The sequence below is a fragment of the Coccidioides immitis genome (assembly GCF_000149335.2).
Source record: "Coccidioides immitis RS genomic scaffold supercont3.3, whole genome shotgun sequence".
NCBI classification, from domain to species: domain Eukaryota; kingdom Fungi; phylum Ascomycota; class Eurotiomycetes; order Onygenales; family Onygenaceae; genus Coccidioides; species Coccidioides immitis.
In genome coordinates this window covers 1,207,889-1,235,034 of record NW_004504308.1, presented here as the reverse complement: position 1 = coordinate 1,235,034, position 27,146 = coordinate 1,207,889, and the positions used below count along the sequence as shown (strand labels likewise).

The window sequence follows — 27,146 nt, the reverse complement described above, 5'->3', positions numbered from 1 at the left end:
TTGGAACACTCAGCCCAACATCCCTTGCGCTCATGGCCCATCTCTAACTTGAGTTTCTTCCACATCAACAACATCTAAGGTTTTAACAAGAGTCAAAACTTCTACTGACACTGGTCCCTTGGATATCAGCTAGGATGTCAAATATAAGAGCCCTTACATTCTTGTGCATACACTTTTAGATTCATGGATAGGATTTACCTTCCATCCTGCACATCCTAGCTTTGTCTTGAAGACGAATCTTAACACAGCTCGGATTGTAACACGCTCGGTCTTGATGATGTTTGGGTGTTTATACCCAGGTGTTTTCCTCTGCTGCTCAAGCACCTCTGATGCACCTTCATGGCCTCATCATATGTTCCTAGTAAATGAAGTGTGCCTGCCATGGAGATTCTAGTTCCCAACACATGTGGATTGTTCAGGGCCAAATAACTTAGTCTGTAACTTCAGTCTGCTGAAAAGTATCCAGTGGCTTTTCAGGAATGTCGATCCGACGAAACTCCTCCTCTACAAAGTATCCTTGTGAGACTTGTGTATCCCTGGAACCGTTAACTGATTTTTGCTGGAAGCTTGGGATGACATCATAATCGGGATCACACGGCCGGACCTCGGCCAAACAATAATGCACTCCGACATCAGCTTGCATTTTTGATGCACATCAACCAAGCCTGTCAGACAACAACCGCCGATTGTTGCTTCAGTTGAATGGTTGCGGATTGAGAGTGCTTCATTGGTGACTCAGGATGATATTGGTGAGGCCTGCTGTTCGCCTGCCTTTAGGTCGGCAGGTGCTGTCGTGCTCCCGGAATTCCCCCATCACAGTCAACTTCGACCGACGACGATACATCTCTGCCTTCGGGTATACGCAGTCCAAAGCCCTTGTATTTTCTAAATTCGGTGAACCAAAGGATGTTCTCAGGTTTGTCTACATGCTTTAATATTTTGTTCTTGCCAATTGACGTCGTGGTTGACGGCTATTCGCGCAGCCTACACTCGTACTCCATCTCCCCGCCCCACGATACTCAATGCACAGTCCGCCTCCTCACAGCTCCCCTAAATCCCGCCGATATTAACCAAATTCAAGGAGTTTACCCTATCAAACCACGTTTTACCACAGAGCTTAGCACGCCGGAGCCACATGCTGTTCCTGGCAACGAAGGAGCCTTCGAAGTCCTTTCCACTGGTGCGGGTGTAAAAAATATCAAGAAAGGAGACTGGGTTATTATGAAACGCACAGGAATGGGGACATGGCGCACACACGCCCAGTTTGATGAATCAGAGCTCCTCAAGGTCGATAACACTGGATTAACACCCTTACAAGTGGGTACTGTTGGTGTGAATCCTGTCACTGCTTACCGGATGATTAAAGACTTCTGCGAGTGGGATTGGATGCGTAGTGGTGAGGAGTGGCTTATTCAAAACGGCGCAAACTCTGGTGTCGGACGGGCAGTGATCCAACTAGCGCGTGAATGGGGTATCAAAACAATAAACGTGGTCCGCGAAAGAAAAACAGAGCCCGAGACCGAAGCTCTAAAGGATGATCTTCGGTCCCTTGGAGCAACAGTCGTTATTACCGAGTCAGAGCTTCTTTCTTCTTCTAAGCTGCGTGAGATCACCCAAGAGGCAACCCGGAAGGGTAAGGAGCCTATCCGTCTCGCGTTGAACTGCGTAGGGGGTGATAGTGCTACCGCTCTTGCTAAAGTCCTAGCGCCAAACTCGCGAGTTGTTACATATGGCGCGATGGCAAAGAAACCTCTCAGCCTTCCTTCCGGCCTTTTGATCTTCAAGAACATCAACTTCCAGGGCTTCTGGGTGTCGCAATGGGGAAATCAAAACCCTACGTTGAAAGAGAATACGATTAGAGATATTCTTCGGATGACTCGAGACGGTAAATTCAAGGATATTCCTGTCCAGGAGATCAAGTGGACGCGAGACACGAAGGGAGAAGATTTAGCGCAAGAGGTTCAGGGAACTTTGACTGGGTTTAGAAGTGGGAAGGGAGTGCTTGTGTATGAGGGAGACTAGAAGGCGAATCTATATCTTTTGATTGTTGTTGGTCCATGTAAATTACAGGTATCATAGCTGCATGGAATGGGTCATATCGGGTCCCGATGTAATTTCGAATATGAACGTCGTTACTAGGTGTTAAGGAGCCAAATATTGTCTTTGCATTTAGCCGCTGCTCTAAATTCTAAGAATAACCTAGCATTGGGATGCATCTGGTCTATTACCACTGGTGTAACTATTAGGCGTCTGAAAAGCAGAACGAGTGGCTACGAACATCCAAGGCTGAATAGAGTGGCGTCGTAATGTCAGCATCATCCTTCACACTTCCAATTGTGCTCGACCCAGTCAACAATAATCGATCTTAGGCTCGAGCCAGGTTTGTATTCCGCCGTGTCCCTCTTGACATCAAAATCCAACCCGACAAATTTGGCTGCTACATCGATAAACGGCTCGATGAACTCCAAGTATACTAGATCCACGGTATCGGGCTTCACAGTACGCTTCTCTTCCTTTACCACGGGAATGAACGCTTGTATACAATTCGGCAAGCGGTAGAAACATATTGGAGAGTGTATTGTGTCGTCTCCATCATTTCCGGCGGCGTCCTGAGTTGTGTAACCGGGTATTAAATCCATTTCATGAGATGAAAAGTCTGAAACTTCAAAAGGGACCTGATTATGTCGTAATGGACTTTTAATGTCACCGGAAGTAGCCAATTGTTCAGGTGAAACGAGTAAAGCTGAGGATGGAACGCCTGGTTGTTGAGAGAAAATGCGCGGTGCCTTATTCAAGACTTCTAAGATTTTGATAGATTTGTCATAAGGCACATTTTTGGTGAAGCGAAAACCCCCCGTAAAAGGTGATAGGTTGTAGGCTGACTCTTCGGTGACTCTCCCCTTAAACAAGTCGAACCGAATGGCTCCAGTGTTCAGAATGGCCATTGCTGGTCTGTCGCCACGGAGAGTGTCCGGGAGTACTTTCTCCTCTAGCCATGTGTATATACTGCTTTGCGAAGGATACTTAGCTCGAGACATCCACAGATTTTCGGGGCTGCAGCCGTAGATCCTGTCAAGGTTGAGAGCACGGCGGGCTTTCAAGATCATTTCAGAGACGGCATTTCCCTTTTCCGTGGGAAAAGTCGTTTCGTTATGGCTCGAGTGATAGTGGAATGACCAAAGATTGTTATCTATATATCTTCGGTTGAATGATAAAGATTCAGAAGACCTTTTGCCTCCAGCCGAGAGACCGCTGATTGACATGAAGCCGATTGTTTCCATGAAGCGACCACTCGCTAAGCCGTATGATTTTTCATCGTATTTGACATAATCTCGAATGTGGAAGTGTCCTCCGAAAAATTGAATTGGTACATCCCAGTTAGCACCTCGAATTGCTTTGAAAATGGTGTCATATTCCTTTGACTGAACGGGGACATGTCCGATGACTAGAAAGAGATCTACCTCTTTATCCTGGATGGCTTCATGGAACCATTCCTGTTTGACAGTCTCTTCCACAGGCTGCACAACGGTATTGTTAAAATTATCTTTGAAATTGAAAAGGAATCCAAATGCTACAATTCGGATTCCTTGCATTTGTGTGGTGAACTTCTTGAACCTGGGAGCCAATGGTACAATATCACCAGTCCTTGGATCAATTATGTCGATATTTGAGGAGATGTAGTGTCCTTTAAAATTGGGAACGGTGATGAAATATTCGTCCTCGGAGGACTGTCGTTTGTAGAGTTCGTGGTTCCCAGAACACAGAACGTCAATGTCTTGAGACTTGAATATATCTGCAGTATATCGCCCCTTCGGGTCTGACGCGTCATACAACCCATTTCCTTCTATTCTATCTCCTGTATCAATAAGTAGGAGGTCTGTTCCGGCCGCCTCGGCCTTCTTCCGCATATGGGCCGCGAACGACACATAGTCTCCCCAGTCTGCACCGTATTGAGCCCTGTTTAGAAAGCGTTCAGCGTCGGCGCTTGGATGGTTGAACTTGGATATCTCACTCATTCAAATGCCCTGCTAGCCAGCCATGAGTATCTGTCGTGTGAAGGAAGTTCAACTGGCCCCATGTCAGGTTTCGCAAGGGTGCGGGAATGGGATCTGGTGCGTTCGGCTGGGTCCCGAGGACGGACCCAGCAAGCCCCACAAGCACAGCGGTAAGGGATTTAAGCATATTTAAACATGCCGAACGGGGACTTAGTTCTTAGTTCATGAGGTCGGAGAGTCTGCACCGAGGATGACGCTCGATGTTTGGGGATGGCGCCATTTGCAGCTCTATCAGTGCTCGCGCCAAAACTGGCGGCGCTCGGGAATCGGCAAATCTAGCTCCGATGCAGCAGCTTGCCGACTAGTTAACTAAACTAATCTAACGCTCGGTGTCGAACCATATCTCTCATACAACTTTCGATCTGCTGCTGATCGGAAAATGTATTTCTCGTCCTCACGTTTGCACATAATCTCTGAGATGTCAGTTATATTTGGATCATTTAGCTATGTAGCTCGGCACGGGGTGACTCGACCTCGACATTTGGCTTAACACGATACTCGTCGCTTGAATATGGTAAAGCGGGTTTTGCTGAGGATTGAATGCTCGCAGAAACCCTCTCAACCTTCGATTAAATAGAAGCGTCATTTTCTTTTATATTCACCAAGAGCGGGCCGCACATGATATTCAACAAGCGGATATGTCATATAGACCCGGTGGACAGAGTTCTAGCAGCTGGATTCGAGGACTAATTGATCCCTCCCCTACAATGAAAAGTACCTTTGAAATTGCGAAATGTATGGAAATCAAGTTGGACCACATCTTCTTCATATCATGCTTCTCTGCCGGGGCCTGGTGGAATGTTCGGTAGGATCGTCCACATCCTCATGATCATCCTTCCCAGACGCTTTCGTTTGTATAATCCAGGTGCTCGGACTTGGTTCTGGAAAAAAAAAAAAAAAAAAAAAAAAAAAAAAAAAAAAGGTAGCTTTGCAGCTGATTCAAAGCTCGTCAAATGCAAACATACTTCGGGGGCTGTGTATTGAGCCCGGAATTCGTGCCTGTCTCCCAGGCTCGAAGCTGCTTGTAGCCTATGTATCTTCGACAAATTTTTAGTCCGTCAACGTGCCCCACAATTGCTTCTCGATGAAAGCTTAACAGAGAAGAATCGTTGCCCTACAAACTTCTCATGCAGGTTAGTCTCTCACCTTCTAGTATACGCTGTTGTCATGCGAGAAGACGCGAAAGCGAGGATCGATGGTGGTGTTTTCCCACCAGCATTGCTGGTTCGGCAGGCAACGAAGCGCTGAGCAGCTGTATCGATGATATCGTACGGACGGAAATACAGTACAGTGTATTCTTGGCGCGGATTAAAGTTTGGGATCACCCAACAAGAAGCTAAGCCAAAAGCAGCGCCGGCCAACCCCAAAGAAAGTCGTTGGTGGTTAAGTTAGTTGTCAACGACGGAGTTCAGGCCAAGCTCGCCTGTGAAAGGACAGTTTCTTTGCGCTTTAATCCGTTCTCGTTGATTGCACCTCTATTCAACCCTCCTTTACTCTCTGTCAATCCGAGTCTTATACAATTTCCATACTTTCCGGGTTCTCGCCACTCTTTGTCTTCGCAATGGCGGCTCACAGACTCTTCCGGCCAGCTTCCAGATTACTATCTTCCCGCTTGTGCTCCGCTCCGCTCCGTTCAACGTTTCAACCAACAGTTTGCACGCAATCCCTACACCAAAAGCGAACTTATGCCGATGCGACCGGCGTGAAAGAAGTTGCGGTCAGAGATGCTTTAAATGAAGCATTGGCCGAGGAACTGGCTTCTAACGACAAGGTCTTTATTCTCGGAGAAGAGGTTGCGCAATATAATGGAGCGTACGTAGTATCCCGGCCTGGGCTTACTAGAGCACATGTATCCATTCAATATACAGTCATGGCTGACTCTTTCACAGGTACAAAGTGACAAAAGGCCTTTTGGACCGCTTTGGCGATAAGCGTGTGATTGACACCCCGATTACAGAGGCTGGCTTCGCTGGATTGGCTGTAGGAGCTGCGTTGGCTGGTTTGCACCCAGTGGTAAGGAAATTCAAAGATTGGATTGAATAAATATATTCATATTTTGCCTTCTCCAAGCTCTTTCTAACTCCTGGTTGACCATAGTGCGAATTCATGACCTTCAACTTTGCCATGCAAGCGATCGACCAGATCATCAACTCTGCGGCGAAAACTCACTACATGTCTGGAGGTATCCAGCCCTGCAATATCACATTCAGAGGACCCAATGGCTTCGCTGCCGGTGTTGCCGCCCAGCACTCCCAAGATTACGCCGCCTGGTATGGAAGCATACCTGGATTGAAGGTTCTCGCACCTTGGAGCTCAGAAGACGCAAAAGGGCTTTTGAAAGCAGCAATTCGCGATCCTAACCCCGTTGTCTTCCTTGAAAACGAGTATGTTTGCTTTTAGCGGCTCCCACCGGCTTTAACAGCAGTCAAAACTAACATGCTCTAGGCTTATGTACGGCCAAGTTTTCCCTATGAGCGAAGCTGCTCAGAAAGATGACTTTGTCCTTCCCATCGGAAAGGCCAAGATTGAGCGACCAGGAAAGGACCTGACCATAGTAACATTGTCCCGATGTGTTGGTCTATCTCTCAACGTTGCGTCTCAGCTCAAGAGCAAATACGGAGTCGAAGCCGAAGTCATCAACTTGCGATCGGTTAAGCCGCTTGACATTGAAACAGTGATAAAATCCGTGAAGAAGACTGGCCATCTGATGGCTGTTGAATCTGGCTTTCCCATGTTTGGTGTTGCGTCAGAGATCTTAGCCTTGACTATGGAATATGGATTCGACTATCTCCAAGCACCTGCCATCCGAGTTACCGGCGCGGAGGTTCCCACCCCATATGCATTGAAACTGGAGGAGATGAGCTTCCCCCAGGAAGATACTATTCTATCGCAAGCCGCCAAACTCCTTCGTGTATAAGATTACGGCTGATACCACTTTCTGAGTTTTTTGGGCTATGCTGCCACTATTCTTTTTCCTCTTTCCACCTTTTACAAAATGTATTGACTGATAACCCACGTTTATTATGCAGCATTGCTCTCTTTTAGCTCCCGTCTTTTCCTTGAAACCTTTTCCAATGTATAACTAGAAATTTATACCGTCACACCATGCAGTATTTGAAGACCCATGGAATGCATTTAAGGCTGCAGCTCTATGACCTGAAATAGTCATCAGGTTCTACCCATTTTGCCAATTGCTGGTCTTCTGCGAAGTACGGAGTAGAGGGAAGTGCGTAATGGGCAGACTCCTGATGCCAAGCATCCGAGCGGCTGACATAATCATCATAGGGCTGACCCGCTTGAAACAACATCGGAGCTCGGCATGCTCTTTGTAGCCAGTCTGTACTTCGTAACTCCTCCAAAATCGTCGCTCAACAGTCAATATGCCACCAGTGAGTTATTATGGACTATCCTTTTGGTTCTAGCTTAGACAAGAATTGCGATTACTCATTCTCCCATGCAGCGCGGCTTCACCAATCCGGCTCCCAAGGTAAACCTCTCCTTCATACTCTTTGCGGCAGAAAACAGCGAATATTCTAACTATGTATATACTCGCAGACCGACTCTGCCCGCTCCGCATTGACCTCTTTTACCTGCACCCTCTGCAACAAATCATACTCCCGCCATCCAGAATACGAAGCTCACATCTCCTCATACGACCACCAGCATAAAAAGCGCCTACGTGACTTGAAGCAATTATCGCGTGACCCCAATGCCGCAGAAAGAGCGCGAAGAGCAGAACGCAAGGCCGATGCTGAGGCCGGACTAGTTGTTGTTGGTACGGCCCAAACCGCGGTTGGCGGGAAGGGAGGCGCTGGCGGCGGAGGCAGCGGTGGTGGGGGGTTTAAGAAAGGAGGGTTTAAGAGTTCATTTACAGTTGTTTCGGGGGGGAATACTGGTTCCAGTGGAGGTGGGGGTGCGGCGACGACGGGGCCAAGTTTGATAAAGAAGAATGTTTTGGGGGATGATGATGAGGACGAGCTGGAGTGCCCTGGACTTGAAAATACGTCACGAACAAAGAGTGGAACCGATTTGAAAAGATCTGGCGGCGATGTGGAAAGTGATACAGATGAAGACTATGGTGGAGATGATTTGACCGCGGGAGGAGGCTATTATGATCCTCGACGACCGACAGGCTGTTTCGCGGGTTGTAGAGGCGCACACAGCGTGCCGGTCAGTTAGATTCTGCCATTGCCCCCGCTTCAATTTCGTTTCTTTCTCTTTGTTGTTCGGTTTGGTAGCGAGGCGCCCGGCGTTCAACATTGTATTATATATAAAGTATCACAATTCAAATTTATCGAAAACCTTGACAACAAATGGATTGTCCCCTACGGAGTACAAAGTAAATTAGGGTGTTGCTAAAAGAGCTTATGAAAATTATGGCCTTTGAGTGTAATATAGTGATCCTTTTTTGGGTACAAAGGCAACTGATCCATGATGTTCCAGATACTCATGCCAGTCATGAAGAGGGAATTGCCCTTGACCGGAGCAAATGAAGGAGGATTGATGCGGAAGGACAAAATGCAGGGCCCATTCTAGTGTACCTTCAAGGGACGCCTAGAACTCACTACCTGAAATACAGCAACCGCCGGCTTCAAATATACGAGCACGAATAAGTGGCTCTATGCTCCGTCTGCATGGGAGACACCTGCCCTCTACGATGCCGCCACTGCGGATGGCGGCGCGAGAAGGAATGAGAGTCAGCAAACAGACACACACTGGGATTCCCAGGAGCAACAAATTAGAAGCCCACCCTCTCCCGATAGACGCGTATCTACCGCGGAGCCCCAGACGTTTAACCCCGAACATTATGGTCAAAACACTACGTGGCGGACTAGACGTTCAACCCTGCTGTGATCCGCGCAGTGTAACAGATGTTGAACCCCGAGAAATATGACCAAAACACCAATCTAACAGCCCCATAGCGGACCAGACATTTGACTCTGAGAGTTGCAACAACACCAGCCTACTCGAATGCTTTCCTCTTGATTGCTCCCTGGGTCACTCTCCTGGCCGTTCTCCTGGTCGCCCCCCTGGCCATTGCTGTCTTGATCACTCCTTGAGCCACTCACCTGCTCACTCTCTTGAACAATTTCCTCTCGATCGCTCCCTGGGTCACTTGCTTGTTCACCGTCTGATCACCCTCCCGGCCATCACGCTCCTAGTTATTCTCTTGGCCATTGCTCCCCCAGTTGCCCCTCAAGCCATCAGCAGATAGCTGTTCGTCCTCAGTGCTGTAAAGGACTGATTTATGTTGAACAAGACCAAGATCTTTCTTGGGGAGTGACTCAGGTCTTTATAGCCTTGTGGATGCCGCAAAACTTGCACGAACAAGGAGGCCAAATCTTGTCAAAACTGTAACCATAAGGCAACTCATCTACAGTGAGTTCTGCAACCAAGAGCTCCACTTGCGCTGGATCATTGCGCCTCATGTCTTGGCGCGTCCAGTCTCCCAAATTTTCGGGAGCAGCTTGACTGATGGGATTGGGGTCCTGGCAGATACATCGCGAGCCTGGGGTATTCATTCTTCAGAGAACCAGTTGGTTAATTTTAACCTTTGCCTCATCCCATCAGGAATCTCGATTCGCAGGGGCGCCCAATGTTTTGCAATATTTCTCACCACAAGCATGCCAACTATAATGGAGGATCTTCACTTTACCCCAGTATTTGCTGACTCACAAGAGCAGATTTAAGCAGGCTTTGAAGTTGTCCATCCCACTCATCACACACCAATGAATTGATTCCATTGAGCAATGTCATCAGCATAATGTCCATTGCAGCTTCTGCGCTCTTTGTACAGTTCACACACATTGGTAGATGTAAACATAGTGCTAGTAAGCTGTGTGACATGTTCCATAAGGTCGACCATATCAGCCACTACCAGCGGGATGATGGATCATTCAGCAACAAGGAGTGGTATGTGATTCCCAGGAAGCAGGCAACAAATGGGATGGAACAACATTGTTCAGGCTTCTCCTGGGGGCAGGAAACCAGGTGAAGGCAAAGGAATATGATTGGAGTTCACGTAGCAGGTGGTGCCTGAGCCTTTCTTAGTGCGAGACGTATTCAGACAAAGGAAAAGCAAGGAAATTTCCCTATAGTCATATCTTAGAGCCTGGCTTTTTAGTGTGATGGATGGAATGCAGCCTATTTGTAGCTCTTGCTCTGCCACCATGTGAAGTTCCCGGCCGTTCCGTCAGCCTGCCTGTCCGTCCTACTCGCCCACCTCCGTCCCGGGCAAGACAAGTTGAGGAAGGATGTCAATGGGACTCATGAGTCATCCAAATCATGCCTACTTGTGTGATCCGCTGATGTGCATCATCGGCCTTGCAACCGGCTTTCCTTGCAGCAGCGTCTCAACAATGTCTCTCATTGGTCAAAAAGAGAGATCCCAACAGAGCCCCTCTCTCAACCTGCGCAGGGAATGCAGGAGGTTTAAGAGTTTCCTAAGAGATTCCTGCGTCAGCAAGCTGTTGCTCCCTACCACGATGTCTACGATCTCGCCGCGTGATTCTTCCTCCTCTCTTGCTATGGACCCAGTGCCTACACTCTTCAGCTTCCTACCTTCAGTCCAGTTGCCCATTCAACCAAGGATCGTCAAGAAGTTCTTTGGCAGTCCTTCGCTCTTCAGGCAGCCACTTGTGCATGAACCGAATGAAGTTGAGAAATAATGTCTTCTCTGTTCCCTCTAGACTGTCTCGAGATCTTTTAATGAAACATTGGGTATCTTCAGACAGGCCGCCGCATTCTGTTAGCTTGCCGCAGGTATACCCAGCTAAGGAAAGAGATGTTTGGCCAGGAGCATGGTGGGCCAGACAGAGAAGAGGATCTGAAGAAGATCCTTAACATGCCAAAACTCACAATCAAGGCTGCCAAATTCATGATTAACACCAGGCTTCTTGGGCAATTTGAGGCCGTCAACAGAGATGAGATCACCTAGGCAAAGCACTGAGTTCCTTTGGGTATACAGCACTGTAAAATCAGGCTCAGGGGACCCCTAGAACATGCTAGGAGGAGCTGAGCCGGACATTAAATCATGAACTTGAAAGGATGCATGTAATATACATGCAGCACTAGCCTCTTTAAAGGCTAGCGAAATCCCGCATAGCTGCCCAATAGGCGGCGGGGACGGTGGATGACTAAAACCAAAACCAACCTTGGATTCCATCCGTCATTCTCCAGCAATCTTGAAAGAGTGAACGGAGACCTGCAAAGCACGATCGGTGCCCTAAATTAAGCTTTGTACTTCGGAGTAGCCTGTCAGGACTGTCATTGGAGTTTGTGGTAGCCCAGGACGTACTTGGCAACCTGGTTACAAAGAGACGAGCGTGCTAGGAGCTCTCCCGAGCCCTACATATCCCGTTACAAGTTACCTATAGTCTCTCTGGGCGCAGGGAACCGGGCGTTTGCTTATGTGGATGATGTACCCGGCTGCATCTTACGCATGATACTCGCATTCGAGTAAGAACAATTCTGCTTTCACAATGGGCGAGCCAGAAGATTCCTCGCCGTATCTCCACGAGTTAGAGCCGGTCCCCGACGAAGAAGTGTTATCTGCGCTTGAAAACGGACTGTACACTCCGAAACCACCGGAAAATAGCGTCGATGCTTCGCAAAGTGGACAAGTCGCGGGGACGCAGTTGGGTTTAAGCGGCCGTAGTTGGGAATATTGGTGTATGATTCTTCATCCTCCACGAGTTGAAAGGGACCGGGATTTAAAGCTGACGGACTCTCGGGAGAATTTAGTGTCCCAAGTTCAAAGATACTCCACCTACCCTCCGTCGATATTTTTTGGGCTGCACCTTGTCAATACCTCTTTAATACCTCTTGCTACTCAGTCGATCGAAGCCAGCGAAACCTACCTGCTTCTCACCCGCCCAATATATCAAGCTCCTGTCCTTGAACCGGCTTTACTTACGGTGCCCATTCTTGCACACATTGCTTCGGGAATCGCCCTCCGATTCGTCCGTCAATCCCGATGTGCGAGGCTCTATGGCGCGGAGACACGCCAGCAACGCAAAGCACTGAGAAGGTCCAATAGATCAAGCATTCAAGCAAAGCTGGGATATTTTTTCGTGCCGTTTTTAGGACTACATGTCCTTGTAAACCGTATTGGACCGTGGTACGTCGATGGAGGCAGCTCTAGTGTTGGACTGGGTTATGTAGCCCACGGAGTTGCCAGATCCCCCTGGACAGTGGGGGCATGGTACGTTGCATTTGTGGGAATCGGCGTGTGGCACTTTGTCGGTGGTTGGGCTCATTGGATGGGCTGGAGGGAAATGGCTACTTTGGACAGGGCAATGGAAAAACGCCGTGGTGCCACCGCGGGCTTTCTTGGAAACCCACAACAGGTTGAAAGGTTGCATAGGCAGAAACGGCGAAGATGGATCATCGCGGGAATTACAGTCGCTGGAACAGCCCTCTGGCTTTCAGGAGGGCTGGGAGTGGTTGGAAGAGGTGGTCTTGGGTCCGGATGGGAAGCTAAAACTTGGGATAACATATATTCCCAGATCCCGCTGCTTGGGCCATATTTGGTCAGCTGAAAGCGAAAGCTAATGTTGCGAGGCTAAACTCGTGTAGCTCATAAACACAGGAAAGTCGATAACAGCATGGAGCATCTTGTGCCCACAGTCATGTTCCCTGAAGGAGAACTGTGTTTCACGCCATGAGTTATCTGTGGATTCAGGAGAGATAATCTCAAGAATACAAGTTCGATCAAGAATTTGACTTGATACTATCCTCCAGAAGCTCTTCTTGCGGCTGTCCGCTGCTCAAAAAAACTCATAGTGAATCAGTTCATTACATCTCATCCAGAAACACAAGCCAGTGTTGCTACCCCTGAGAATGGAAGTGTTGATCAGTTCCTCTACCCCCCGTCAGTGTCATGCTTCCCATCTTTTTGTTTCTTCCTCAGATTGGTTGATTCATTGGGGTGACTGCATCATGACTTCCCTTGACCTATTTTGGAGGGTGACTGGAAGATGAATCCACTCTTTGCTCGCCCAGTACTTCCACCTTCCCTCAAAATGTGGCAGAGACCACTTTTTGTCTTCTCTCCTGGGGGAGAAAAAAGCTGGGCGCCTCTCTTCCTCTTTGTTCCCAACAGTATCTGAGGCAGGGCTATCTTTCCCGCCCACTATTCATGATATCTACTTGATGAACAGACTGTCTTGATTATCTGAGCGTGTTGGTTCTTCTTCTTATTTCTGGTGTCAATCATGGCTACCGATGGCCGGGTGCGTCACTGCTTCCCATTGGTGGTGAGTCACGTGCTGGGTGCCTGCTGCTGCTCTTCACGCCTTCATCAACACATCAAAAGACAACAGCTATCCATCAGAGTAAAAAGCAGCAGATATTTTCCATTGGCATCCTGTCATGCAGTCAGAAAGGTATCCACTGGATCACCCGGAGAAGGTTGGCTGGCTCATGATGGAACTTTTTACTCTGTACCTCTCCTACTCGTCAGACTCATTCCCCTTTGGGTGGCTGCAAAAGACAGAGGACCTCAAGGTGCATTGTAGGGACACCACCAGAGAGAAGGTGGCTTTTCAAACATCCCCATAGCTCCTAAAGGCCATCCGCCAATGCAAAAGAGTTACTGCCTCAGAGAAAGCTCAAGTGCATCCAGCAACTGGGGATTTTCTGGCTTCATGAAGACAGCTGCCCACCAGGTTCTAGACAAAGTTCCCGTTACTAAGGCTCAAGAGTAAGAAGATATAACTTTGATGCTGCTTTGTTAATTTTTGCCCATCTCCTCTGATGTTTTATCAGATTCCATAGTCCAGTCTTCTGTAGACTGGGCGTTGGTATCATAATTGACTCCTACACCCGCATTCAGGGGTTCCAGATTTTCCGTCTTCGACATACCAACCTGCAACCCTTCTGACTTGCCCGCTTTCTTTGCCACTGTTGTTCCACAGACCTATGAGATAGAAGATCGTTTCGCCCTTTCCATCTCGTCGTAGGGGAAACTGCTCAGCGGGGGTCCAAAGTGGAGGCCCATCCGACGCGGACATGGATTCTGCCGTTTATCATTTCAGAGCCATTGAGGCCCTTATATCGCCCGACCGGATCAATCTGCTTCTGTCGAGTGATGTTCTGCGACAGAAAATTTTCTCTCAGCTCTTCCTGGTCGATTCTGCCCGTCTCGGTCGAAGATAGGATACACCACACCGTACACTAGTTACTTTTTGGAATACTTCCATTACGCGCTAACCCTAGTGAGGTAACCTAATGCGAAAGTGGAGATTTACGGAGTATTGGACGCGGAGTTCAAGCATAAGCTCCTTTAAATCATTGCGGCCACCGCTTGTTCAGAGTCAAGGGTTAGGTCTGTCTTGCTGCAGCTAACTTCTCTCGAGGTTGCTGATCAATGAATTGTCAATCAACTTCCTCCCCAAACTAGCGGGTTTGTGAAATTTCGGTTCGTGTGCGCTGGGGCATTGGTCCTTGCCGTCACACTCACAGGGATACTAGATGGACGTTTGGAGGGCATTCATTTCCAAATTGTCGATCAATTTTTGGCATTTTGGCTTCAAGCATGTCAGCTGTGGACTCACTGACAAATACCTCGTTCCCGAGGCGGATGTAGTGAGATTTATATTCTTTTACCCACCAATGAAGTGGTAGACGATCTTGATTCTTGTCACCAGCGAGCTGAGATCCTGGACCACGAGGAAATGCTAAAGTGTGAGAGGGAGGAGGCCGAGGCTCTGACAAAGAGCGTCAGGTGGAGCTCTCAGAGTCGCAGAGCCGCAGAGCAGAATGGCGAGCAAACAACAAAGATATATAAAGCGGGTGCTGTTCCGCTCCGATGGCAAGTCAGACTGAGAGAATTTTCAAGCTTCAAGCTCGCTGCCTCTCCTTGACCTTCCCGGCTCCAGAGCAGTAAGTCAACTCCCGCAAAATATCCAGAAGCAGGCGCTAACTCGGCGTTTGAAGGGCCCTCAAGCATACCGTTTTCCTACAACCACCTTTACAAGACTTGAAATCCCCGAATACCTCGAACCGAAAAGCTCTTCCTACGGCTTCACCATGCGCCTCACCGTCATCGCGGTCATTGCCAGCGCGCTTACTCTCGTCACTGCATCCGTCACCCCCGATCGACTGGACGCTAGATCCTGCAAAACGGGTTGTAGATGTGCACCCGGTACAAAACCGGGACAATACTGCGGCTGTGAGACTCAGGTTGTGAAATATGGCCCCGGTGGAGACGGACGGGATTTCTATGAATGTGACGGAACCAAGTGCTGCCGATATGGCCCGCGGGATATATGCATGACCTGTCATCGTTGATTGATACGAAATACTTTTGGCACTCTTTACCAGGATTCTACCTGTATTTTCCTTGAGGACTATCATTTAAGTGATTTTAAATACTATAAGAGGCGAGACCTCCAGTGATCGGGACACAGCTCGATATGATGGACCTATCCGTTAGGCCACAAATGGTAGTGCGTCTGAAAGTCATTGAAAGAATCAAGGGGAAGCAATGGCAAATATTTTCATCGAACTAAATTTATTTTGATACTATAAGACCGGTGTAAGGCATGAATACCGTCCTGTGATACATGAAGCCTCATGCTGCACGCAACTTTTGAGAAGCAATCCTGCTTATGAATCAAATACACTCATCTGGAAACTATCTACTGAAATTTTGCCAAGTTTGCTACTAATTCACCATTCAGAAGATGTCTCGCATGAGATGATTACCCTGTACTCTGTAGTGTGACTAAGGATGGCAACCAAATACCCTTTTCTTGATCATCAAGTTAAACATCTGAAAATAGCCTCTCGGCAGCTTTGTGTTGATAGTAGCCTTAATAGAGCGGTGACCTCAGAAAGCTACTTAGAACTTAGTTTTTGAGGTACTGTAGTTTAACTACTCCGAACTATGTGTCAGAAGAGACAAGATAATCAACACAGAAAGTTGTTGGCAAAGTTTAACTTCTTGGGACGCGAAAAGGCTTGGCAAAGCTTGGCACCAGGGGCAGCTTCACACTGACTTCCTGGGGTTTCTTCCGCAAGCAAATCTCCCATTGACTAGCTGGTGAAGAGGTGTTGTATAGGGCATTTATTTGGAATATTGTGTTGTTCTATTGATTTATGTCTCGTGCCCGTCGTCTTCTCCGGGGAGAGATCACCTATTCCGAAGCTGAAAAGAAAGAAATCAATGTCCTCCACAAGCTGACATACTGGCCAGAACGGAACAAGTTCTTCAGCTACATTCAGCAGAATTGCAGCCAGGTTGAGGCTCTTGTTGTCAATCACCTCGGTTTGAAGGATTCAGCATCATGTATTGCTGCTCCAAGGGGCGAATGGATGCATGGAAGTTTCAATCTCTGCGTCCCCCGTGACCACACCGGCAAATCGTGTCCTTGTCCGATTACCTCTTCCCTACAGAGTCGGTGAATATGCTCGCCCTGGAAACAGTGATGAGAATGTCTGCTGTGAGGCGGGAACATATGCCTGGCTTCGGAGGGAGTGCCCAAGCGTACCTATTCCTCATCTCTATGGTTTTGTTCTGTCAAAGGGCCGACATGTAGGTCCACGCTTGATAAGACCAGTTGACCTGAGTTAACATGACCAGTTTACTGCAGTAGACCATTTATCACTGTTCCGACGTGTGTTCCATCATCTTCGATGTAAGCTGCGTTCCTTGCTAGGGCTTTCCATTCAGTCTGCTTACATTCCTCGACGGAACTTTAATCTAAGCGAGATCGGCCCGTACGTTATTGTGGAATACATAAAAAGAGAGGATGGCGTGATGCTCTCAAATACCTGGAATGCCCTCTGCAGCAATATACACTTGCGAAATAATCTCTTCCCAGATCTATCCCGAATTATGCTCACCTTGAGCCGCATTCCTCTCCCAAGGATACGATCATTTGTGGTCGACGACCAGGGCTTTCTACAGCTAACCAACCGACCAATTACCATGGAGCTACAAGACCTAGAGAATGAGAATATACCCATTGACATAAATCGAGGTCAGACATTCCCTACTGTTGACTCTTACGTCAATGCCTTATTATCGTGCCATGACAGCCGGCTACGCCACGAATAAAATGCCGCCAACGACTTCATTGACTGCGTAATGCAGATGTCCGCACTTACAACACTGCGCGCTGTGTCCCAGGAGCTTTTTGAGCAAGGACTCAACAGCGGGCCATTCATTTTTCAATTAACTGATATGCATGCGAGTAACATCCTCGTTGATAAGAATTGGAATATTGAATACATCATAGATCTGGAATGGGCTGCTTCACAGCCTCTTGAGTTTATGCAGCTTCCATATTGGCTCACCAGCCAAGCCGTGGACGTGATTGACCCCGAGGCTTACAATGCGCTTCGGCAGGAGTTCATGCAAATTTTTACAGAAGAGGAAAGAGATATATCTCATGCGCGGATACTTGAACATCACTCGGAGAAGGATTTCAACTGCTCATCGATAATGAATAAATGCTGGGAATCCGGCACTTTCTGGTATATCCTCGCCCTCCGAAGCCCAACAGGGCTGCATTCCATTTTTTATAAGCATATCCAACCGATCTTCGAGAAAGGCCATTTCCAAGACAGCAACTTCTTCCTCATGATGCATAAGTATTGGTCACGAGATGCATCTGACTTGCCAGTCCAAAAGATTACCGACAGAAAGGCATATCTAGACAAGCTTCAAGAGGCATTCGATCCCTCCTAATAGTTTATGAGATTCGACGCTTCATATAAACACAAACATGCTCCTTACCTGGAAACCCCAAACCTATTCCTTTCCTTCTTCTTTACTACCTCCTTGCGGTTTTTGATTATTTGCCTCACGCATGGAAGCATCATTTTTCCCTTTGCGCTCCTCTGCCTCCTGTTTCGCAACCTTTGCCGCGGCAGGTCCTTGTTTTGTCAATGTTCTTTCAACCATCTTTTCCACTAGCTGACTGAGAAAATAGTCAATCTTTCTTCGATAAATTATCGAGGAGTTTAACGATGGCTGGGTCCCTACTTTCTGCGAGCTACTTGTAACCATATTGACCGCTTTTCTCCGGCCGTGTCACTGACCTGAACATTGCGTCGAAACGCTGGATATACCAAGAGAAATGACATTGCTGCTTTCTCGCTGAAAGGTGACCCGTGTTGGAGAAAGGAGGCGTGGGAGAATTAGAAATATGGCTCGTCTCGTGTGGATGTTCTAGTCCACAACCTCAATCCGCCGTGCCAATAGATCGCTGCATTTCTCTATTTTTCAAGTACAAAGGAATGCGTAACAACAAGATCACATACGCTGGGATAAAACACGAGTAGAAATACCTCGTGTCTAAGAAGCGATATCCCATTTACCATGGAGACGTGGCGGTGTCTAATTTTGGGCAGAATGTTCAGAAGCCTCTCGTATCCTGCTCTTCCAACACTTTATGAACTACTTTTGCAATCAGGCTATACTCCTGGACGTTCGCTCGCGCAAAATGTATTTCCTATAGTGGGATGGCTTCAAGTGGCCTATGGTGGTATCATATCATCGGGTGGTTAATCTATTGCCTTGATTCTAACAGAATATAGAATCTCCAAATGCGATAACCAGGTGGATACGATGTGATTCGCAAATCGATGCCATATTTAGTCAACGGATGTCCATAAGGGGGCATAGTCCGGAAGCGATCGTGGATCAAAATGTTCAGTCGATAGCACCGGGCGAACCAATAGTCCATTGAGGATGATGAAGGTTTGCCACTGCCCTCTCCACTAGACCTGGGTTGTACTAGGACCGAGACACGCGTAGAATCTAGCGAGTTTCCATCAAACATTACAGACATAGGCAGCAGAGATTTAGCACTTGGACAGTTGAGCCTTCCTCCGCGTACCTTCCACAATGCGGTCACCGAGCCAGAGAGTATACGTTTTCATTCTGATATCAGATAACATTAAGTGCACAGCTAGCAAAAGAGAGCGTAGACATGAAATAAGAACCCCGTCCTTTCAACATCACCGCATTCCCACATCCATTGCCGTATTCCAATCTCAGAGAAACCATTATCGTAACTTATTATGGATCCTTCGAAATCAAAGTAATAGTAAAGTCGTCATTGCCATCTTCTTCATGCTTCAGCTGCTTCGGCCAATTCAGTTCGTCTGCAATCACAACTTTTTGGCGGTCACTATCCCATTTGAAATAGATAGATCCCTGAACAATGTAGATTCCTGTCCTCATATCTCGGACATACACGGCAGTCGTCACGGGCGGACCATCTTGCGGCATGGTACCAGCGATCGCGAATTGGTCGGACTCGTTGGAATATAAGGTGACTTGACCAATGTCGTGGATATTCAAGGTAAGAGAGTAGGCTTTCTGGGCACCCCCGGTGGCATCCTTGAATCTAAAGCCAATAACCCTCGTGGCGCCCGCGAGGACTTTATAGCACTGCTTGCCTGCTGGGAGGCTAGACTTGTCGCTAACCCATTGCTCCTGGTCGTAGTAGTTACTGTGATTCCACACAAGTAACTTAGTCCCGCTTCCGAGATGGTAGGACAAATATTTAGTCCCTAAGGCGAGGTGCTCGACTTTGTTGAGTTCGGAGGCTACAGCTGCACCTCCATAATCTTTTTCGGGGTAGAATTCAACCGTGTTAACAGCAACCATATTGTTGGATAGCAACTTTAAAGCTGATGTTGGCAAAACTGAACTGGATTTAGAAGAGAACCTTCTTGGCTTCAAATGGAGAAATGTAAAGAGATATGGTGTTGTTAAAGGAAATGGATAGCCTTGGGAAATGGGCACTATTTATATTCTTCTCTTTTAGCTAACTTTGCCACAGATTTCTCCGACGATTGATGGTGGGGGGCATGGAAGATCGGGGAGAAGTGCGTAAAAGCGCGGAAAAAGCATGCCAATGTCAGTTCTCAAGTGATATTGCTCAAGACACCTCCAATAGGGGTTAACAACTGAAAGAAAAAGGAAGGATATTGAGCAAGGTTGACGTTTGACAACAAAGTGGCAATGGCTGTTCAGCATCGCGAACCCCTGTTTGTCATGGGTGAATCACCTCTCGAGTGGCCTTGACAGCTAGCCACTTTCAAAACACCTGCCGTTGTATGTATATACATCGACAGTGTCTTGATCAGCCAGCCTCAAGACCCCCGCTGTTGTACGTACATACATTGACAGCGTTTTGGCCAGCCAGCCTCAAGATACCGTCGTTGTACATCCCGGAGCTTGGCCGAGCCAAATGAGCAGAACAAAAGCAAAATGGCCACCAAAAACAAATACAAGATCACACAAGTATCAAACCACTTCGAGAAAAGAGCAATGGCCACAACAAGATTAATTACTGTGGTAAACAGCAGGAAAAAATTTGGTCAATGACTGAGGAACTCCAGCCAGCTCATTGAATCATCCAAGATAACTTTGTAGGCCATTTGAAGGCTTCCAGAGCTGCTAGCAGGCTCGGTGTGACCGCTCCCGACACCACTATCGATCGTGGCGCTCTTCATGTGGAACGTAGCAAGTTCCAATGGTGTTGCCCCCCTTGGCCGATTCTCTGAGACCCCGACGTCAGACTCCATTGATGAACAGTGGCAAAGCCTCGGTCCCATACAAGGATTCCGTAACCGGGATTCAAGCCAGAATGAAACCAAGCAGCTCTTGGCCAGTACCTACCAAACGTGAAGTCTGTGCGTTTGGGTCAAGGATTTCGGACTGAGCGGGAGTCTCACGAAATGTACCCCTCAATGGAGTCCGAGTTGGTTGGAAAGAAAATCAGCAGCGATAGTTGAGCACTTCCAATTGATAATTCATTGGTGATAACGTGGGTCTGGAAGCAGTTGGTTTTCGAATGTGATGGTAGAACTCCACAGTACACGAAGTGCAGCAGCATCACGAGCACATCGGTTGTCCACGGAGGCTCCCACTTCACCAATCTCCGACACCACAGCGGAAGGTATGAGAGAGGCATGCGTAAACCTGTCCAGAGCACTTGTCGACCGAACGCTAGGATGGAGTTGAGGTAGAGTTCGTTCTTTGGGTCGCTCCCGGGAGTGACAGTGATCTCCGGCCTACCCAGGAATATCATCAGTTCTCAATGTTAGGACACAACACAATGCCACTGCCAAAGAGTTCTGTGTCAGACCAGTGTAGGCCTTAGCTACCGTCTAGTGGCTAGGGCCACCAGAGAATGTTCTCTTTTGGCCTAGTGGCATAGTGGTTAGCTTTTTTTCTCGCCCTAAAATCTCATGGCACCTCAATATCACCTGAAAAGCTATGTTAGCTAGACATCAACATTGGTGGAGCCGGACATCACAAACAGAATAATATTATGAGAAGAATATTATATCTGGGCCTTAGCACTGCTTGGCTAGTGATATCAACTGGGTATCAACATCAAAAGAAATCTGTGGAGCCGCTGAACGAGTCAGTATATCAAAAAACTCCTCTTTGAAGCAGCACCCAAAATTCGCAGATTGTTTTCTCTTAAATGGATGATGGCCCCCTTTAGGCAATATCAGCTTGCCATAAGCCTCACGACATCCTCAAAGAAAACATGGCATGATGTATGTCAAATGTCAATAATGGACTCCATACTGGTATGAAATAATTCACGATTCCTCTCCCCAGTGAGATAGGTAGACTGTAGTTGCAAGTGATGAGATCTGAAGTGCAGGGCTTGACTGTTTTGTGGTGCTAACAAGGTCCTCAGGACAGAACATCTCTTTTTCGGGGTTCTTCTGCGGGTTTCTCGGAGCTTTAACTGTCGGAATCCACATTGATCCAAGCCCTGAGGACATTCAAAGTCTTCACTGGACAGCCTTATGGAGCTGTTTGACTTTTCCCAGTTACCAACCCTCAAGACCTCACAAGCAGGTCCTGACGGCTTGGCACCGAGGGCAGAACAGGCGAATCCGCCTTCCTATTTTGGCAGGCCTTCCTAGAAGGTTCTCTCCTTGAAGATCCTCACACCTACAGGCCTGTCCTTCCTTATCTAGTTTGTTCTTCAGGCTTCTGAGCCTTTTCTTGGCTTCCTTCTTAGCTTGCTGCTTTTTGTCTCTACTTGGTTCCATGCTTGATATCTCTTTGCAGCATACGCTTTTATTCACCTTTATTTTTAATATGGTCTTGTGCTACAGGTACTTACCCTTTGACAATAACTTACCTATCAGACACAAGCTGTTAAGCAACTAGGTAAGCCACTCACTTAATCTGATTAGGTGCTAGACCAGTGCGCTGTTCCCTCACGTACAACAACACTGTCATGTGGGAGCTTTGTGTTTAGCAAGACATCAGGAACTTAAAATTCTTCTCAGACACGGAAAAAAGTGCATAACCCCATGATGCCATGACACAGTATCAGATGTGTTCCTAGCCATGACTTTACCGTACTGATATTTTGCTGCCAACTCTATAGAAGACTGGGTCAATGAAGCTGGAGAGGGCTTGCTCTATGAAACCAGTCCAGATAGTCGTCCCCCTTCACAAGAGTTCTTTACTATGAGAATAACATTGTGGCTAGTGGTACTTTCACCTGACACCCTATCAAAATTCTGATACTTTGATTGGCTCTTTTGATGTTTGCTATATTTGCAACTTATATTGGCTGCGCTCTCCCACAAACAATATCAACAAGCTGACATTTCATAATCCGAGCAAGAGCATAGGGAAAGGTAAGAGGTTCGAATGGTTCATATTTTCATATCATTGACGTTCCCGTAGTGCCAGCTATCAACTTGTACATATTACATGTCAAGAGCCGGAGTGGTCAAAGGTTAACCGACATGCGGTCAAGGCGTATTGGTATGCGAGGTGGTCTGTGCGCCGTTAAGAGTTTGAGCCGGAACTCTAAAAAGCGATCAAGAATTAAACCAAATTTTGCATTGAGATCAGCTCTAGGATGTTGAGGGCAGGCAGCCAATGTTTCGACTCAATTCGATCCCACAGCCGTTAGTTCATATAATATGGTCGCCTAGGACACTGATCTTGCCAAATATTCCTACCCCAATCTACCGTGAAAGCATCGTGCCTCTTCAACGTTTCGTCAGCGGACAGTCCACACGCAGAATGGCTTCGCAGGGCCCCTCAATCGGCACATTGTCATCCATCCCTCAGGTAGGGCAGATCGTACGGCATGGCGACAAAGAATATGAAACCGTGAAAGAGGGTCTTGCGTATATCCTTGTTCCTCGACAGTCCACGTCTTCGTCCGAAAAAGAGCGGAAAAACAGGCCTACTGAAGATAAAGATAGGCCGGCTGTTTTCTACAATCCCATTCAACAGTTTAACCGGGACCTAAGCGTGTTAGCGATTCGTGCGTATGGAGAGCATGCCATTGCCATGAAGACCGAGAAACACGAAAAGAAGCTGAAGCGGCGGGACAGTCACTGCAAGGGGAAAAAAAGAAAACGGGAAGCGCTTGACGGGGATACTGGAACGGGAAGCAAGAAATCGTGCGTCGATGAGAGATCGGATATACCTGCACCAGCGGTCTCGGAGGTTGCTCCCTCCGTCGCTGAGCAAGAGCAGCCCAATGCTCCAGAGAATAACGAGACACCATGGACACCATCCTTCACCATTCTCGACGCATTATCCGCAACGGGCTTACGAGCACTTCGTTATGCTAAAGAAATTCCATTTGCGACCCAAGTGGTGGCAAACGATCTCTCTGCGCTCGCAATTGCGTCGATGAAGAACAACATCAAACATAACAGAGTAGATGATATCGTTCGGCCAAACAACGGAGACGCATGCTCATACATGTATAGCATCCTCGGCCCTCAGAAGCCGCATAAAGATGGTTCGTATTTCGGTAAGTTCGACGTGGTTGATCTCGATCCTTATGGGACAGCAGCGCCATTCATGGACGCGGCTGTGCAAGCTGTCACCGATGGAGGAATGTTGTGCGTTACTTGTACAGACGCTGGAGTTTTTGCGGCTACTGGATATCCGGAGAAGGCATATGCCCTTTACGGTGGCATCCCGATTAAGGGAGTCCACTCGCACGAAGGTGGCTTACGTCTGATCTTGCATGCTCTAGCGACTAGCGCTGCGAAGTACGGTATTGCAATCGAGCCGTTGCTTTCTCTTTCTATCGATTTCTACGCGAGATTGTTTGTTCGTGTCCACAGATCTCCTTCTGAGGTGAAGTTCACTGCTGGAAAGTCGATGGTTGTGTATAATTGCGATAGCGGTTGCGGAGCCTGGTCAACGCAGCGCCTTTCATATACCCGGCAAAAGGAGGGGAAAAACGGTAATCCGTTTTACGTTTATCGCCTGAGCCAAGCTCCGATTGTGTCCCCTAACTGTGAACATTGCGGATTCAGGACTCACCTTGCTGGCCCAATGTGGGCGGGACCGCTGCATAACCCTCATTTCGTCCAACGGATTCTTGATTTACTTGGAGGAGCCGATCGGGAGACATATCCAACGTTTGGTCGCATAGAAGGGATGTTGACCACTGCTCTTGAAGAAGATTTGAATCTTGGAGGGTCATCGAAAGAACCTACCCCTGAGCCAGAATCGTCCACCAATGACCTTGACAGCAATACAGCTCCTTCTTTACTCATTCCACGAGTTGACCCGGCTCAAATTGAGCCGTACCCGTTCTTTTTTATAACTAGCGCCATTTCCAAAGTTCTTCACACCCAGACTATGCCCGAGAACTCGCTTCGTGGCGCTCTTCGCCACCTCGGCTACAAATCAACCCGCAGCCACGCCAAGCCTGGCTCAATCCGTACCGATGCGCCATGGAGTGTGATCTGGGAGATAATGCGTGAATGGGTACGCCAAAAATCTCCTGTCAAAGAAGGGGCCATTAATGAAGGAAGCCCCGGTGAGGGGATTATGAGGAGAGGTAGAGAAAAGCTTGGCATCGACGGCGAAGGTGCCGGGTTAAGATCACTTAAACGTGATATACTGAGTGCTGTTGAAGCTGGAAAGGACCTCTCGGACTTAACCACGAAGATTGAGGCTGCTCTTTATCGATCCGGTGTGTGTCGACTGCGGACAGAGAAGACTGGACCGGAGAATGGCGAACAGGGAGCAATAACTAACAAAACCGGTGAATCTTCGCTGGAACGGCCTGATCCGAGTACGTTGGATATAGTATTTGACGAAAGTCTCGGTAGAAAGGCCATGGATGCGCATCACAAGAAGCGTCTCATCCGTTATCAAACCAACCCGCGACCGAACTGGGGTCCTTTGGCTCGTGCACCAGTCACCAGTGCGAAGAAAGATTAATTGTGTTGGTATTGGCAGCAGGGAATTATACCCCGATACCTGTCCTGGGCACTTAATTGTCCGATATGCAAAGAGCTTCTTGAACAGAAGAATCCGAACTGAATATACTCGGTGTCACCACGAAAGGTATGATCTTTCTCGAGGACAAATTTCATTATCCATAAGGTATATGTAGTATACATCTCATTAAAAAAATATTTTGAAGCTTTATCTTTTTAATTTTTCTTTCCTCCCTTTTGGCCATTCGAGCATCTTTATATACTCAAAGATTTTTTGATGTGGGCCACAATAGCATTACCGACGTCGGTGGTTCCCGCCTTTCCTCCAAGGTCAGGTGTGCGAACGCCAGCCTCCAATGTGGCCGTGACAGCATTCTCGATGGCCTTTGCCTCAGGTTCCATGTTGAATGAGTACCGGAACATCATTGCAACGCAGAGAATCATGGCGAGTGGGTTTGCCACGTTTTTGCCGGCGATCCTACATTAATCGAGTCTGTTAGCTTTCCTAGCGGTGTTGATCATCCAAAGGTCGCAATTCACTCACGTTGGCGCAGAGCCATGCGTTGGCTCGTATAATGCGTATGACTTCTTGCCGTCTTTTCTCTCCTCGCCGGGAATACCGCTCAAACTAGCACTTGGTAGGACCCCCAAACTACCAACGATCGACCCAGCCTGATCGGAGAGCATGTCACCGAAAGTGTTATCGGCTAGGAGTACACCATTCAACGACCGTGGATTCGTAGCCATGATGAGTGAAGCAGAGTCAGCGAGCTGATGGGAGAATTTGACTTGTGGAAATTCGGTGGTGAGTGTCTTTTCCACGACGCGGCGCCAGAGACGGGAAGATGCGAGGACGTTGGCCTTATCCATGGAGATAACGGGCCAAGGAGGGTCGTGTCTGAGGGCGACGTGGGCTGCGAGACGGGCAATCCTCTGGACTTCTTGAGTTGAGTAGCCCCATTCATCCATCGCTGCCGGACAAACAAAATCAGTATTGGCTCTCTAAACCGCCCCAAAAAAAAAAAAAAAAAAAAAAAAAAAAAAGAGAAAACTTGTAGAACCCACCATAGTCCTCATCTTCAACTTTCTTCCCGAAATACGCCCCGCCGCAGTTTTCTCTTAAAACTACGAAGTCCACACCCTCAACGACTTCTGTCCGATACGGGCTGAATTCCCGACTCACACTCGCGCATACGTCCGTGCTGCACGGTCTCAGGTTGCCATAGACATCCAGCACCTTTCTGAGCTGCAACAAGCCACCCTCTGGACCCTCCAAACCTCTTCGGGAAGAGTCCCACTTTGGTCCACCGACGGAAGCAAATAGAACGGCATCGGATTCGAGAGCGGCCTGTTTGACTGCGTCCGTAATGGGTGTGCCATGGGCATCGATGCTGCAGCCGCCGATGAGTTCGTTACGCAGGTTGAAGCGGAGATTAGGCGAGGAGAAAGCCTGGAGAACCTTGATAGCTTCAGCCATGATTTCGGGACCGATCCCGTCTCCGGGGAGGGTAAGAATGTTGTATGTTTTGGAAGACATCCTTGTCCACTAATCCGACCTCTCTTATCTGGATCACCTCTTTGTTTATCTATCTGTCTGCCTTTCAAGAATAAAAATGAAAAGTAAAAAAAGGGACAGATAGTTCACGTATCCTCTGTAGGTATGTATGTCCAGATGGCTGCTACTCAGCAAATTTACTTTTAACAAAATCAACACAAACAAAACTATAACCAAATCGACGTCTTCTTTTTGCTCCAAAAGGCTTCTTATGTATTCCCCAACTGTCTCCAAGCATCTCTCCGTCTTCGGCGGCGTTCCCCAGCTTCAGATATCAGTCATTTCTCCAAATCACAACTTCACCCCGCGCGCATAGCTTCGGCATCGAT

At 47.8% G+C, this 27,146-nt stretch overlaps 13 protein-coding genes across 13 annotated transcripts; 8 read left to right on the top strand and 5 right to left on the bottom strand.

Moving 5' to 3' along the window:
• The first annotated feature begins 692 nt into the window (after positions 1 to 692).
• CIMG_08466 (mitochondrial enoyl reductase) lies at positions 693 to 2,126 on the top strand. Its single transcript, XM_001241302.2, has 2 exons — positions 693 to 916; positions 984 to 2,126. Exons 1-2 carry the CDS (start codon positions 741 to 743, stop codon positions 2,020 to 2,022), a joined length of 1,215 nt encoding a protein of 404 aa, XP_001241303.1. The 5' UTR covers positions 693 to 740; the 3' UTR covers positions 2,023 to 2,126.
• A 189-nt stretch (positions 2,127 to 2,315) lies between these two features.
• On the bottom strand, positions 2,316 to 4,182 carry CIMG_08467 (Ser/Thr protein phosphatase; the record flags this gene model as incomplete). Its single annotated transcript, XM_001241303.2, has 2 exons — positions 2,316 to 3,957; positions 4,013 to 4,182. The coding sequence occupies 2 exons, from the start codon at positions 4,180 to 4,182 to the stop codon at positions 2,316 to 2,318; spliced, it is 1,812 nt and encodes a 603-aa protein (XP_001241304.2).
• A 1,397-nt stretch (positions 4,183 to 5,579) lies between these two features.
• Positions 5,580 to 7,281, top strand: CIMG_08468 (pyruvate dehydrogenase E1 component). Its single transcript, XM_001241304.2, has 4 exons — positions 5,580 to 5,867; positions 5,945 to 6,068; positions 6,153 to 6,439; positions 6,501 to 7,281. The coding sequence occupies exons 1-4, from the start codon at positions 5,617 to 5,619 to the stop codon at positions 6,970 to 6,972; spliced, it is 1,134 nt and encodes a 377-aa protein (XP_001241305.1). The 5' UTR covers positions 5,580 to 5,616; the 3' UTR covers positions 6,973 to 7,281.
• Positions 6,810 to 8,333, top strand: CIMG_08469 (uncharacterized protein). Its single transcript, XM_001241305.2, has 3 exons — positions 6,810 to 7,281; positions 7,341 to 7,542; positions 7,611 to 8,333. Exons 2-3 carry the CDS (start codon positions 7,510 to 7,512, stop codon positions 8,232 to 8,234), a joined length of 657 nt encoding a protein of 218 aa, XP_001241306.2. The 5' UTR covers positions 6,810 to 7,281; positions 7,341 to 7,509; the 3' UTR covers positions 8,235 to 8,333.
• Positions 8,334 to 10,013: 1,680 nt separating this feature from the next.
• On the bottom strand, positions 10,014 to 11,074 carry CIMG_12180 (uncharacterized protein). The gene is made up of 3 exons (XM_012358586.1): positions 10,914 to 11,074; positions 10,617 to 10,779; positions 10,014 to 10,498 (listed from the first exon to the last, which is right to left on the bottom strand). The coding sequence occupies exon 3, from the start codon at positions 10,225 to 10,227 to the stop codon at positions 10,018 to 10,020; it is 210 nt and encodes a 69-aa protein (XP_012214009.1). The 5' UTR covers positions 10,228 to 10,498; positions 10,617 to 10,779; positions 10,914 to 11,074; the 3' UTR covers positions 10,014 to 10,017.
• Positions 11,075 to 11,259: 185 nt separating this feature from the next.
• Positions 11,260 to 12,799, top strand: CIMG_08470 (uncharacterized protein). Its single transcript, XM_001241306.2, has 2 exons — positions 11,260 to 11,726; positions 11,799 to 12,799. The coding sequence occupies exons 1-2, from the start codon at positions 11,537 to 11,539 to the stop codon at positions 12,593 to 12,595; spliced, it is 987 nt and encodes a 328-aa protein (XP_001241307.2). The 5' UTR covers positions 11,260 to 11,536; the 3' UTR covers positions 12,596 to 12,799.
• Positions 12,800 to 13,270: 471 nt separating this feature from the next.
• Positions 13,271 to 14,308, top strand: CIMG_12181 (uncharacterized protein; the record flags this gene model as incomplete). The annotated part of the gene is made up of 4 exons (XM_012358587.1): positions 13,271 to 13,312; positions 13,434 to 13,569; positions 13,617 to 13,758; positions 13,824 to 14,308. The coding sequence occupies 4 exons, from the start codon at positions 13,271 to 13,273 to the stop codon at positions 13,936 to 13,938; spliced, it is 435 nt and encodes a 144-aa protein (XP_012214010.1). The 3' UTR covers positions 13,939 to 14,308.
• Positions 14,309 to 14,731: 423 nt separating this feature from the next.
• Positions 14,732 to 15,347, top strand: CIMG_08471 (uncharacterized protein; the record flags this gene model as incomplete). Its single annotated transcript, XM_001241307.2, has 2 exons — positions 14,732 to 14,872; positions 14,994 to 15,347. 2 exons carry the CDS (start codon positions 14,732 to 14,734, stop codon positions 15,345 to 15,347), a joined length of 495 nt encoding a protein of 164 aa, XP_001241308.2.
• A 611-nt stretch (positions 15,348 to 15,958) lies between these two features.
• On the top strand, positions 15,959 to 17,751 carry CIMG_08472 (uncharacterized protein; the record flags this gene model as incomplete). Its single annotated transcript, XM_001241308.2, has 3 exons — positions 15,959 to 16,593; positions 16,642 to 17,070; positions 17,155 to 17,751. The coding sequence occupies exons 1-3, from the start codon at positions 16,378 to 16,380 to the stop codon at positions 17,749 to 17,751; spliced, it is 1,242 nt and encodes a 413-aa protein (XP_001241309.2). The 5' UTR covers positions 15,959 to 16,377.
• Positions 17,752 to 19,086: 1,335 nt separating this feature from the next.
• CIMG_08473 (uncharacterized protein) lies at positions 19,087 to 19,680 on the bottom strand (the record flags this gene model as incomplete). Its single annotated transcript, XM_001241309.1, has 1 exon — positions 19,087 to 19,680. One exon carries the CDS (start codon positions 19,678 to 19,680, stop codon positions 19,087 to 19,089), a length of 594 nt encoding a protein of 197 aa, XP_001241310.1.
• A 118-nt stretch (positions 19,681 to 19,798) lies between these two features.
• Positions 19,799 to 21,798, bottom strand: CIMG_08474 (uncharacterized protein). Its single transcript, XM_001241310.2, has 3 exons — positions 21,619 to 21,798; positions 21,342 to 21,526; positions 19,799 to 21,287 (listed from the first exon to the last, which is right to left on the bottom strand). The coding sequence occupies exon 3, from the start codon at positions 21,107 to 21,109 to the stop codon at positions 20,750 to 20,752; it is 360 nt and encodes a 119-aa protein (XP_001241311.2). The 5' UTR covers positions 21,110 to 21,287; positions 21,342 to 21,526; positions 21,619 to 21,798; the 3' UTR covers positions 19,799 to 20,749.
• Positions 21,799 to 22,941: 1,143 nt separating this feature from the next.
• Positions 22,942 to 25,263, top strand: CIMG_08475 (N2,N2-dimethylguanosine tRNA methyltransferase; the record flags this gene model as incomplete). The annotated part of the gene is made up of 1 exon (XM_001241311.2): positions 22,942 to 25,263. The coding sequence occupies one exon, from the start codon at positions 22,942 to 22,944 to the stop codon at positions 25,261 to 25,263; it is 2,322 nt and encodes a 773-aa protein (XP_001241312.2).
• A 134-nt stretch (positions 25,264 to 25,397) lies between these two features.
• Positions 25,398 to 26,985, bottom strand: CIMG_08476 (3-isopropylmalate dehydrogenase B). Its single transcript, XM_001241312.2, has 3 exons — positions 26,328 to 26,985; positions 25,807 to 26,233; positions 25,398 to 25,740 (listed from the first exon to the last, which is right to left on the bottom strand). The coding sequence occupies exons 1-3, from the start codon at positions 26,797 to 26,799 to the stop codon at positions 25,518 to 25,520; spliced, it is 1,122 nt and encodes a 373-aa protein (XP_001241313.2). The 5' UTR covers positions 26,800 to 26,985; the 3' UTR covers positions 25,398 to 25,517.
• Between the last annotated feature and the right edge of the window lie 161 nt (positions 26,986 to 27,146).